The 12615-nt window shown below is 39.3% G+C and overlaps 1 protein-coding gene across 2 annotated transcripts; it reads right to left on the bottom strand.

The window, feature by feature from the left end:
* Nucleotides 1–21: 21 nt before the first annotated feature.
* On the bottom strand, nucleotides 22–12333 carry LOC131676469 (uncharacterized). 2 transcript variants are annotated; one of them, XM_058955533.1, is made up of 4 exons: nucleotides 12043–12333; nucleotides 11843–11975; nucleotides 694–851; nucleotides 22–626 (listed from the first exon to the last, which is right to left on the bottom strand). In XM_058955533.1, the coding sequence occupies exons 1-4, from the start codon at nucleotides 12178–12180 to the stop codon at nucleotides 57–59; spliced, it is 999 nt and encodes a 332-aa protein (XP_058811516.1). In that variant the 5' UTR covers nucleotides 12181–12333; the 3' UTR covers nucleotides 22–56. The 2 variants fall into 2 exon arrangements, with proteins under 2 accessions (XP_058811516.1, XP_058811517.1); XM_058955534.1 differs by having other exon boundaries at nucleotides 694–752.
* Nucleotides 12334–12615: the final 282 nt, after the last annotated feature.

Below are 12615 nucleotides of genomic sequence, written 5' to 3'. Positions count from 1 at the left end.
TTTTATTGTTGTTTATGGCTTTAACCTTCCTCTAATCGGGGTGAGTATCTCCCACTCTAAAAAGGCCTCACTTGAATTATTTCACTAGAAAAACTTCGGTACACTTCCCGAAAGAACTGTTCCGCACTGTAGGCCAACACCGTCAAATCATCCTGATAGTAATCGACCAACCGCTCCATTAGTTCCTCATCCACGGATTGATACAGTGTTCGAAGTTGCTCAACTTCTTTCTGCCAGTCACTATCCCCTATCGAAACATTTCCCCCTGCTTCACCAAACAACACCCGACGCAGTGTTCCCATCCTGCTCGGTTCTAACTTCACCACGGCATCATACCCCGTGAACTGCCCTGAACGACACGGCTCACACGTCATCGTATAGGGTTGCCAGTAGGCTGCATAAGCGCTCCATCGATTGGCGTCATCGGTCGCGAAGCGAAGAAAATGGCTGAAACTCGGCGGGTTCATCAGATCCAGGTAAGTCGATTTGGCTCGTATTTCCAGCGCGAGAAAGATAAATGGTCCACCGCTGGCCGTGGATACATTTTGCAGACAGTCCCGATAGAATCGAGCCAATCGTAGGAACGGGTGTTCTACCAGTAGTAGGTGGAAGCGTTTCGTCGGTTTCTGAAAAATGTGAAGAAAAAAAAATTTTTTTTTCAACCTCTATATGCTGGAACCGCCTACCACTCACCAGTTGCCCGTAGACGGGCTGCTCCTCCCGGCGGAACGGTCGAAGCCATTCGTTCAAACCTGCAAAAGACACGTTTCCGTCGAAAGTTTTGCACCAACTTAAAGTTCCCGCCGGAGTCCCAATTGTGGCGGTGTTCGCCTCCAGCTGCTCTTCGCTTACTATCTCCAACACACGTGTGGTTTCGGTACGTGTCGGATGCATAGCGAAGTGTATCGTTTTGTTGTTGTTGTTGAAATGTGTGCGTGTGTGTCGGGAACAAAGTAGGCCATGCGGGAATGAAAATGACATGATGACGAGGGGCAAGACAAGGCACGGCAAGGAAAATCTAAAACAACGAAACTGCTGTTCTACATCCGTTTCTCTCCGGCTGTCGGTCGGTCCGGCATGGTGCCTTGTATTGTTTCATTTTATGTTCAACTTCCGTGCGATGTAACGAAAGTTCAGTGTGTAAACGATAAGGAAGAGTTGGGTAGGTTTTTGCTTGCTTGCATGCTTGCTTTCGCAGTGATCGCCATGGGGGCCGGAGACAGAGGACGGGGGGTAGCGAAATTTGTTCCGGAGGAAAAAAACTTTTATCATCTCTGTTGCTGCTCGTCAGGTTCATGAGAATGTACCAAGTAGGCGTTGGATGGTTGAGAATGGACATTGTATTTCGAATCTTTGTCACAGGTCCAGGGTGATAAATGGAGGGTGAGAGTATTCGTTGCTGACTATGTTGATGACCAGTGCACAGTGGTTCCTACACCACATTCAAGTAGACAAAAATTTATAACCCTAAAAGGTAGTTTTCAAGTTGTAATGTCTTTAGATTAATTTACCGATCTGTTGATATTTTTCAAGTTGACGTTCTCCTCATGGCATGGGAGTTTAAAACATCAACAAAAGGAACTTTGCTGAAGATTTTTTTATTTTAATGAACTATAACTTAAACCTACAGCTATTGGAATCTAGCAAGCGGTTTCTTCAGTATCACGCATAACTCGAATCGGACAACCTCACTCAAATCACTTGAAAGTCTCCAAGAACTCTTCGTAGAAAATCCAGTTTGCAGATTAGGATGTGTAACGTGTAACGAGATCTAACGGCACGTTTAAATGACGAAAGAAGATGCGTTTATGGTTAGGTAATGAATGCTCGAACTCGTTCGGTAGTGGTCACTTCGCCTAATACTGTCCTGTCAGAGCAGAGAGTTTCATCTAACACCTATAGGCGGCTCCAGTCAATGCACAGTATTTTTTGCAAAAATGTGGGAATAATTATTCATGAACACTACAAATCGTAGATTGATGATGTGTTCCACGACTTATTCTGAAGATATAGTTGTAGTGTTTAAACTTTAATTGAAAATCTTTGAAAATATTTTGTTTTTGATCAAAGACCTTTACTGTAGACGAAAAGTCTCTATCTTTATTATTTTCGAAGTTAGGAAGCCGTTGTTTGTAAATTTTGCTATCTTGGTTAATTTCCCCTACTTTCTCGTATTAAACCCCTTGAAAGGGCAAATGTGTAAGAAAATGAAAGAGAAGCTTGATAATAATTGCAACAATTCGGCTCCATCAAACAGAACGATCCGAAATAATTGATAAAATCGATCTTCTCGTGGCCAGGAATCAAAAATTTCTCCTCCGCGATATAGTTTATATAGCAAAAATATTCTCCGAAAGTGCTGTATTTAAAAATTTTAACTTGCGAAAGAACTGTGCATGCTGCATGTGTTGACTGTCGTTCAAAACAAAGCATTATGCTCCGACCGAATTACTTAAGTGATGAAGTCGTGGCCGGATAAGACGCACATTTTTGAGGTTTGAGGTTTGCGGATATCGTGTAGGCAGAGCCGCAGCGTGCGATCGGTCAGGTTTGCCCCGCCAACGGCTCGAACCTTTGGAGCACGAATATCTCAATCTGATTTATAAAATAAGTGAGGTTAAGTCATAAAATAAATCAGGATAGGAGTAATATTTCCAGGTACAAAGAAAATTGTTTAAAAATCGAACTGAAAAAGAAAGCCAAAGTAGACATCCAAGAGGCGCATAACTACAGGCTCCAGGAAACTACGCTACTGTCCTGTTGGTCCGGAATAAACAACAAACAAAACAAAGACTTCAAATGTTAACAAAAATAATGAAAAAGTATTGCAAACTTTTTCCGTTCGTTTCTCAGTTTCATAGAAACAAGGGGAACGGAAATGTGGTTATGGGCGGTAAAGCTTTATTAAGCTGTAGCATAAAAGATCACAGAGTAAGCTAGATCAATTATCATCGAGAAGATAAGCAGCAGTTCCGCAATATCACAAAGTTACCGGTTCCTAACCTAGGTCCAATCAATCCTGCACTAAATTGAATCTCTGGTTGCTTGTATATTTGGCGGCACAAACAACCGATCGTGCAGACGATGCTTGTCGAAGAAGACGCAAAGCAGTCTCGCCAAAGCCGACTATAGTTTGAAGGGACACACCATTTTGTCCCTGCCGGTTGCGATTGTCATTGTCAATCTTCGCTTACTGAAGCGAGGGGTACTTAAAACATCCAATCGCGTCCTTCAGTAGATCCGCGCTTGTCAAGTTCGAATCGATAACTACACCATCGATCTCAACTTTGTGAGCGGGAATGTAAACGGATTAGTTCTGCTTAAAAGTATTGTCGCCAGTAACGTAATTTATTTGCTTTAGAGAAAATATCACAATTCTGAACTTATGTAGGCAAACTTTCGAGATATCTCACACATTTTTTTAATTGAGATGGGACTTGAGTTTTTGAATTAAGAAAAGCTTTAATTTTTTTGTACATTAAGTAGTTTAGAAATCTATGAAATGTCGAAATTTGGTGTCAATTCGCAAGAAAAATGATTTTTTAAATATTTATTTTGAAAATCTCAGTTTAAAAATTAAGAGTACCATAGAGGTAACTTTTGTTAAACCAATTTTTTTCGAGAAGATACAAGATCAGTTGTTTCATGGATGACTGAGATTGGCATATAAAAATATAAAAGCAGCTCTTTAAAACCCCAGCATCCAGAATTTTCCAAGTTTCATAAAGGCTGTGATTTCATAAATATACAGTAAGCTTTGTGGCTGGAATTTACGTGAAATGAACGACAGTCTAACATGAATTAAATAGGGAGTAGATCTGCCATTTCCATGTACAAAGTTGATTTTTAAATGGAACTTAAAAAGGAAAGCCAAAGAGATTCCGCCAAGGGCGCCAGAAGACCACGCTACGGCTCTGCATGTAGATGTTTTAGCGATTCGCCTGACTAAGGCAAAACCATGTGGGTGGGTTTGGCGTGAACCTTTTTTTTTTTTTTCTAATTTCGCTAATTAGACAGTGCTTAAAACTACATCTTGACTGAGCCATGGACCTTTTTAAATAAATATGAACGAGCAATGCTAGCGAAAGATGCCGTGTAAGTGAAATACACTTATGGCTTAAATCAGACAGATTGATAGTAACTATTCTTCATTAATCTACGCATCTTTTTTCTCTTTATTCGGAATTTAATTTTACCTTGTATTATTATGTAATAAATTAGATTCATACTAACACTTACTAACACAATCAATTGCATATTCCCTCATATACACTCACAACTTCTCCCATTCCAAATGTACAAACGCTCATGGCCTTCGCGATAATACAAACTTAGTGACAAACGCAAACATGCAATTGTCATCATCCATGCACACATCTAAGCTCTCGATCTCAATTAAGCACCTATACATGAAGCTTAAGCTCGTGCGATCATGAATCAGTCACGTCCGGAAGTCTCTACCCTCGGTCCTGGCAGCCTAGACTCATGCCTTCAGTTGGAACAATTAAAAATGACGCTCATGTTCACTAGACAACACGTTCCAGGGCGACATAACCGGAAACATTACGGATCTGACGAAATTCACTTCCTTCTAGCATTCAGCACGTTAACATATAAACGCTTAAGACTTTCGCGGTCATCCACGCACAATAAAGCCCGCGGTCTCGTAAACATGGGAACACCTCGGCGATATAGTGAATGATTTAGCACTAATTAACTTATAAACGCGGTCTCAAGCGGGAACCTACAAACGCCCATGTTGGCGCGATAACACATCTGTCACGTCGGAAAATCTCTTCCTTTGGTCTATGCCTCCCGTTGGATCAATATAAAATTACGCTCATATTCACTAGACAACACGTTCCATGGTGACATGCCCGGGAACTTTTGTGATTTTATACATGCGAAGTCACATACACGTTAACACACACAACATACAAACGAACACGCGATCGATCACGTTAACGCACAAACGCTCGAGCCGTTCGCGATAATACACGCGATTGCGAAGTCCCTACTATCGCACATCGTACAATGAATATAATATAATCAGAATTACGACCTACCGCAGTTGGCCTTAAGCAGTGTTTTAATGGGTGACATTTTTCGTCTCCTCTGCAATTGTAGTGAGTGATTCTGACGGGGAGCCCTTGCGAGACCATAGCTCTGCAGCTCCAGTAGGACAACAATCGAAATAAAAAAGGAAACGTGGGATTAATTATTTACGCTAACACGACAAATGGTAGGTTAATAATGTCTTACACAACACTTAGATGTTCAAAGACTTTTATTATAAAGATATGGTAGTAGTGTTTATTCTAGCCTGAATTGAGATATTTGCTACATTTTTTCAAGTACGAAAAGAACAAAAAATCTTCGGGACTTTTTCGGGTATTGTATTTGTTCTATCTTTAATACTTTCAAAGTTACAAAGTCGTTGTCTGTAAAATTTCCTCTTTTGGTTAAAGAAATCGATGAAAATTACCCCACTTTCACGATCCGCAACTTATTAAACCTCGTATGAGGAAAATATGCAAAAAATCTAAGAAGCTTGATGGTGAGTACAACAATTGGGCATCATCGAATACAAGCGCCAAAAGATCGTCTTTAAAGTACAAATATGCAACAAGATATCCGTACTGAAATACCACGATCTTCTCGTGACCAGAAATCAAAAATTTAATTTCCGTGATATAGTTAAAATCGCACAAATCTTATCCGAACGTGCGGTATTTCACCATCTTGACTTGCGAAACGTACAAACGCTCGAGCCCTTCGCGTTGAGACACGCAATCATGAAGTCCCTATGCCCGCACATATCTGAACCGTACAATGAATATCACACTCAAAATCACGGCACACTGTAATAGGCCGTAAGCAGTGTTTTGGGGGATGACATTTCCCATTTCGTGTGCAGTTGTAGTGAGTGATTCTGACGGGAAGCCCTCCCCTAGTTCTACAGCTCCAGCAGGAAAATTCTTTGAAACAAAAAATACGCGAAGTGTAGATTGATTATAAACGAATTTCGCACCCAATCGTATTCAGAATTGGCCGCACCCTTTCAGATTTTATTGAAACTTTCTGTACATGAAGTCTTTGTCACAAAAAGTTACTTTGCATACTTTGTCTTTTCTAAAAAGATCTAGACTCTCTTTTGAAATGGGTCCAACTTTTTATACCAATTTTTTTCAAATTTTTTTGGTCTAAAAACGACAAATCCTACAAAAAAAATGTTAAAGCAGTGATTTTTACAAAATTAGTCAAATTTTTGAATAAAAATATTGAAAAAATAAATTCTTCTGCACTGCAAAAATCGATTTTAAAAATTTAAAGTCAATTTACAAAAAACCCATCTTTGATTTGGATGAAATTTTGTTCCAAGAAAGGTAATTATGCTTCCTACCTACCGTCAAAAATTCAAGTTGGCACTTTCAAGGAAAAAAAGTTTTCGTTGTCCAAACTGAATTTTTTCAGTGTAATTTTGTCGAAAACTAAACCAATGAAAGTATTCCTAATATTCCAAAATATTCCAAGTATTCCAAGTATTGATACGTGATTGTCAAGTACACAGAGTTGTTTGAGGTCAGGTAAATTAGGTTAAGAAGCAAGGAATAGGGAGGTACAACAGCATTCACACCTCTCGAACACCGTTTGCTTGTATCTTGGAATACTTGGGGAGTATGTGGAATACTTGCAATACTTGGAATGCTTGAAATATTTGGAATACTTTCGTTGGTTTAGTTTACGATAAAATACTCAGAAAAAAAATTCAGTTTTTCTTTAAAAGTGCCCAACTTGAATTTTCGACGGTATGTAGGGAACATTACCTTTCTTGGACCAAAATTTCATCGAAATCAAAAATAGGTTTTTTTGTAAATCGACGTTAATTTTTTAAAATCGATTTTTTTCAGTGTGTGAGGAATTTTTTCAATATTTTTATTCGAAAGTTTAACTAATTTTGTGAAAATCACTCCTACAACATGTAGAAATTGTCGTTTTTACACTATAGCCATTTGAAAAAAAAGTTTGACCCTTTGCAAAAGACAGTCTTGATCATTTTTGGAAAAACAAGGTATGCAAAGTGGCTTTTTGTACATTCTCATGTACAGAGTTTCATTGTTCATCTGATAGAGTGCTGCCAATATTTGTTCGAGTTGGCACGAAATTCATCAATTGGAACATGCGAAATATGTGCGCATGTTGGTTGCTCTGTTGAGGTTGACGGGTGTGCTCAAAAGCAAGCATTGTGCTCCGACCGAATTAAATCCACACAACTCCCGTTTCTCCTTTTTCGGCTCCGTCCGAATATCATCTTTTTTCAAATTTGAAGGTGTGGTCCGGATCCTATTTGACAAATACTGATTGTGATTTCTTTGCATTCGTTCGCCTTAATAAATTGTTATATGATAAAAGCGAGAATTAAGAAAAATATCTTGAAAACATTACAATTTTCTAGCTGGATACTTTGAATCAGGATCGTTAAAATAATTTTTTTCTCTTTACGAGGTCTGAAAATATTTTTATTGTATTGATAGGTAAGAAAATGTCTATGAAAATACCACAAAAAAATCAAAAGACAATTCAAAGTATTTTTCGAGACACAGAGTCGAAGGCAAGGGAGCTCCCCTAAACGGTATGTCAGAGCACGGACGAACGTGATAATGGGGTACTGGCATTTGATCGTCCAATCAGGTTTCCGTATTTTTTTGCACTCGCCAGTTTTGTGATTGTTTTGAATTGGCGGAAATGGTAACAAAAAAGGGGTTTTCACAATTGAGTCGGATCCCACAGTTTCTCTTATCGTCTCACAGAGAACAGCAGAAAAAATTACTCTACTACAGCTATATTAATAAGACAAGCGCATTCAATTTTGCTATCACTTTGTTCTTCATCCAGTGCACAAACAGTACTGTATTGTTGCAATCTCGATTGACTTTAAGCAAACTCGTTTTAGTCCTACAACACATGAGATGGAATAATTACTTAAAGGAAAAATGGAAGCTAATCTTAAGAAATAATATTCATATAAAACTTCATTGCGAAGAACAACATGTAACGCGACGTCGTATATGACAACCTTTTTTAACTCCGATTCCTTATTGCTGCGTTCTGTGACATTGTTGCTATCGGTTCCAGCACATCCTTACAGCGTATTGAAACCAGGTCCTTTGCGACGCATCACATAGTTTTTAAAAAAAAATCACGAGTAAAATTTACGACTCGCAAAAGTATTATTAAACAAGAATTGCTAGCAGCTTACGCTACATTCCCATCTGGCTTACAATTGAAAAAGTAGCATCTCCGCAATTAGATCTCCCCTTTGGTCGAAGTGATTGGTCCAGGGGTTTATAAGTTATGGTGGACACCACATTTGCTCGAGATGTCCCCAGAAGATTCACTTCCACTCCAATTTTTAATATTTTATAATGGAAATTTGAGAAAATATTGAATTTTTTTTGCAATATTTTTTCACCGAAAATCCCTTACCCCTCCTCCCCCCTTAAGGAAGCGCTTAAATTTATGCCCACAGTACTTCTCTAGTATGCAGAGCTCCGCAACAGTAAACACACTCTGCAGTCTCTTTGTTGCAAAAATAATACGCATGTTATCCCCCACATTTGACCACGAAGCTTGTTCGGGATTAGAAGCCCTGGCGAAGGTCACTTGCAGCCAGTCTCATAGATAATAAGTTATAGTCTCATTTTCCACGATTTTGCTGAATGCAATTGCTTACGTTTTTATGTTATAACGACATTCCACTAACTTGACAATTTTAACAATCGCATCTACGCGCCCGCTCAGGTTGTGGGGATCGACGGTGTAGTCAGCGAACCGAGCCCGAAGCGCCCAGAGCTGTTCAAATGCAAAGTTGGCTGCTTCCGCAGGTGCAAATTTGGACTGTAAACAATCCATTTTTTCATATTATAACGGTATTCAATTAGCAAGAAGCTAGATGATATGAAACATTTTTATCATTAAGTGTAAGTATTCAAGGTAAAGCAAGGAGGTGAAAGAAAAAAAGGTTAGAAAAGCGTGAAACAGGGTCATATGTGCAGTTTTAGAGCTTCTCGACGACTTAACCCATTTTCTTCTACCATAAAAGTCAGGATGATTTAGCATTTTTATCGAATACAAATCATTTGAGTCTGCAGCATGCTACGTAATTTAGTCACACTATCGAAGCCGACAGAATATTGAGTCGCCACACAATGCGTTAAGCTTGCTCAACTGACATTTGCTCCTAAAAATGTTCATCTAAGAAAACAATAAATGACTCACTCATAGTCGCTAAAAGAAGGAAGAAGTAAGATTGTAACAATCCAAAATCTACTCCTGTTGAAGCAGTTAACTCCGCACTTGAACAGGTGTTCGCGCATCAGACCCGGTTCGGTAATCACACCGGCGATCTTCACTACCTGGACGGGCACTTAGACGCGATAGTTCTGCGTAATAATGCTGGTTTGCTAGGTCATTCACTATCATACGTCTTATTTGCTGAAGAACACCGCTTAAGCAAGTTCTGTACCACAATAGATCTAAATACTGGTCGCAGTGGTCTCCAACAAAAAAGCGAATTCTGTTCAGGTCCCGAAAAATTGCCAGTAATTTTTTTTTCTCGGCGGAATGATATTTGCTGCTGCACCGTACACTGATTTTTAACCTTTCAGTCAACTCTCTCCCTCGCTCTCGTGTACGTTAATGTCGTCGTCGGTAGAGTAGTTTTTTTTTTTTTTTTTTTTTTATTTCAATTATAGAGGTTTTAACCTTAAGGTCATTCGCCTCTTCGGGTTAGAAAAATCTCTTAGGAAAAATTTCTAACCCTATGTGCGGGGTCGGGACTCGAACCCAGGTGCGCTGCGTACAAGGCAATCGATTTACCAATACGCTACGCCCACTCCCGGTAGAGTAGTTTCAGTTTTCACTGTTGGATGTTTTCCTGTTTGTCGTACTTTAATTATAGAGGCTTTGACCTTAGGACCATTCGCCTCTTATTTCGGGTTAGAAAAATATCTAACCGTGGTTGGTAATCGAACTCCTTACTTTCTTTCTTTTCGCTAGGTGCACGGGAACTGTTGTCGAAAGCTTTTTCTTATTGATGATTGTGGTAGATAGATTTTTCTTGGCAGCTTTGGAGGATGGCTTATCGTAGTGTGTCGTAGTTTGATTACAGAACTGACACGTGGGCGTTTGCATAGCATATACAATGTAGGAATACAGCTAACACCTCTAGATGATGTTGATTTGAAACCCAAATAAGAAAAAATATGTTGGTTCAGCATTCCCGAACTATCCACAGCTAACAATGCCAGGAAAAAGTTTCTCCGAGTATCATTCATAACGGATTCTACTTCTCCGTATTTTTAAGCGAATCTTTTAATGGAATATGATATAGTGCGCCGTGTCAAATTGTGTAGGCGAATCTTAGTTCTGACATTATCTTTCTCCACATCACAATTCATGTTGTTTGTTGAAATGAAGTTTCCTGAGATGGCTGAACTACTGAACGTTATCAGCACCAAATTACGAGTATGGTGGAGTTGTATATGGAACACTTGCGTAGGCTCAAGATCTATTTTCACCCTCATGAATTGTTCTACCTCGCCCACTATAGGTCTAGTACGGGTACGGGAGCAACGGGACTTTGCTTTGGAACAGTGTATAAGCAACAGAACGACGCAAGTAGGATATATTCATTTGTTTTGCTGCTTTAATCGGTAGGTTTTACGGTGGAGAAGCAAACCAGAATTACGGCATATTAGAATGAAGACTGTACGCCAACTGAACGACAAAGCAACTGCACCATTGGAACTCACGGATGGTGGAACACTTAAATAGAAAGTTGGGAACTGCCTTGGAAAATGACAATGAGTATGTTAGGTGCCATCCGAATCTCATGTTATTGAATAAGAAACTCGAACGAAGTAAAAGTTGGATTGCAGAATGAGTCAGAAAACCTTTACATTCTGGTCGAGGAATACGAAGAATAATATGTGTTATCACTTCAAATCTAAGTATTTTAATGTAAAGTCGCTTTGTGTAAAGAAACGTATTAAATCTTCGAACTCACGTGTGGCGTTGGGTTCACGATTCATGATAAAATGTTTTTTTGGCATTCAATAGACTCAAATCACACTGCGTACCTATGAGAGTCAGATTGCTGCGTGTGAATTTTGTAAAGAAATTGCACATAACTAAAAAAATTCAGCGCAGGAATCTTCAATATCTTCCGCTGAACCAAGAACTACTGCCCATCATTCCTTATTTTTGGAATTCGTCAAAAAAAAAATTACAAGATAAATTTTTTTAAGGTATTCGAGCCCTGCAAGCAAAGGAGTTTACATCAATTTCTAAAATGCCTACACAAATGTCAACTATCGTTCGCAAATTTCACATAAAAATGCAAATTTTTCAGAAAAATTGCATTAAATGAACCAATTTCATACAAATTTTACAAAATCTTTCATATAAATTTAAAAAAAAATGCACTGAAAATGAGCTCAACTTCTACAAAAAATACTATTAAAATTTCGTAAAAAAATTTCACGAAAATATCACAAATATTCACAAAAAATTTAAACACATTTCGAGAAAGTTTTTTTAAACGAATTTTGCAGAAAAAATCAACAAAAACTGTACTCAAAATTCACGAAAAAATGTTTAAGTTTCTCAAATAATTAACGAAAATTTTCCGCACTAAAAGTGGCTTTAGAACCACTGTGCGTTCCCGCCCCCATTACTAGAACCGAGCACGCCAAGAAACGGATGGAGCCAGGACTACTACAAGGAGAGAGAGAGAGAGAGAAGGGTGCATGCCGAACTAGCTAATTCACCCGGTACCTACGCGTTGAAAGCTGCCGGTCCCCATACTGAACTCGACAGACCCGTTTGATGTACCGCCACAGATAATCACTCTCGTCCTTCTGACGCTGCTGATGCCGCCACTGGTACCAATCCTCCAAATGATGGTGAAGTTTCTACGGATAGTCGAAGCCAATCGGTCAGTAGCTACTCTCACAATGCACGATGCATCGCCGCACTCACCGACAGGTTGGATGACCGGAACTGGTGCAGAAACAGGATCAGCAGTATTACCGGTACAAACAGGAAGACCACGGCTGAGTAACGTTTCACCCGTTTAATGACTGCCATTCGGCCGGGGATGCGCCCTGTTGCCTTCATAGTCCAACTATAGGTTGGAGGTGATCCGATTGAACTAACTAACCGAACAAATTGGGACTTGTGTCGGACAATTCACTAGCAAACTGCGCCGGTACGGAACGAGATTCGGTTTCGTTTGGAAGGTTGCGCCAACTACAGCTGTTTGCTTGTTGATTCAAGTGTTTCGAGATTTTCGCTTTGTTTCGACACTCACAACTGACAGCCTGTGTTTGCTTATGCTGTTTTCGGTTTTAGAATCGAGTCGCCCTAGGTTCACTCTAATGTTTACAGTTTCCATGCAAAAGTGACAGCTCCGAGCGAACCTAGAGCAACTCTGATTTAAAAACGAAATCAACATTAGATCTAGATGGGAATCGTTTTTTTTTTTTTTGGTTTGGGGTGAAGATCTCTCCAGTCGTAATTGACAAGGCCATCCAATATGGCAATGGAATCAAT

The sequence above is a fragment of the Topomyia yanbarensis genome, chromosome 1, assembly GCF_030247195.1.
Source record: "Topomyia yanbarensis strain Yona2022 chromosome 1, ASM3024719v1, whole genome shotgun sequence".
NCBI lineage: Eukaryota > Metazoa > Arthropoda > Insecta > Diptera > Culicidae > Topomyia > Topomyia yanbarensis.
The sequence above is the reverse complement of the archived record's forward strand: the minus strand, read 5'-3'. Positions and strand labels throughout refer to the sequence as shown.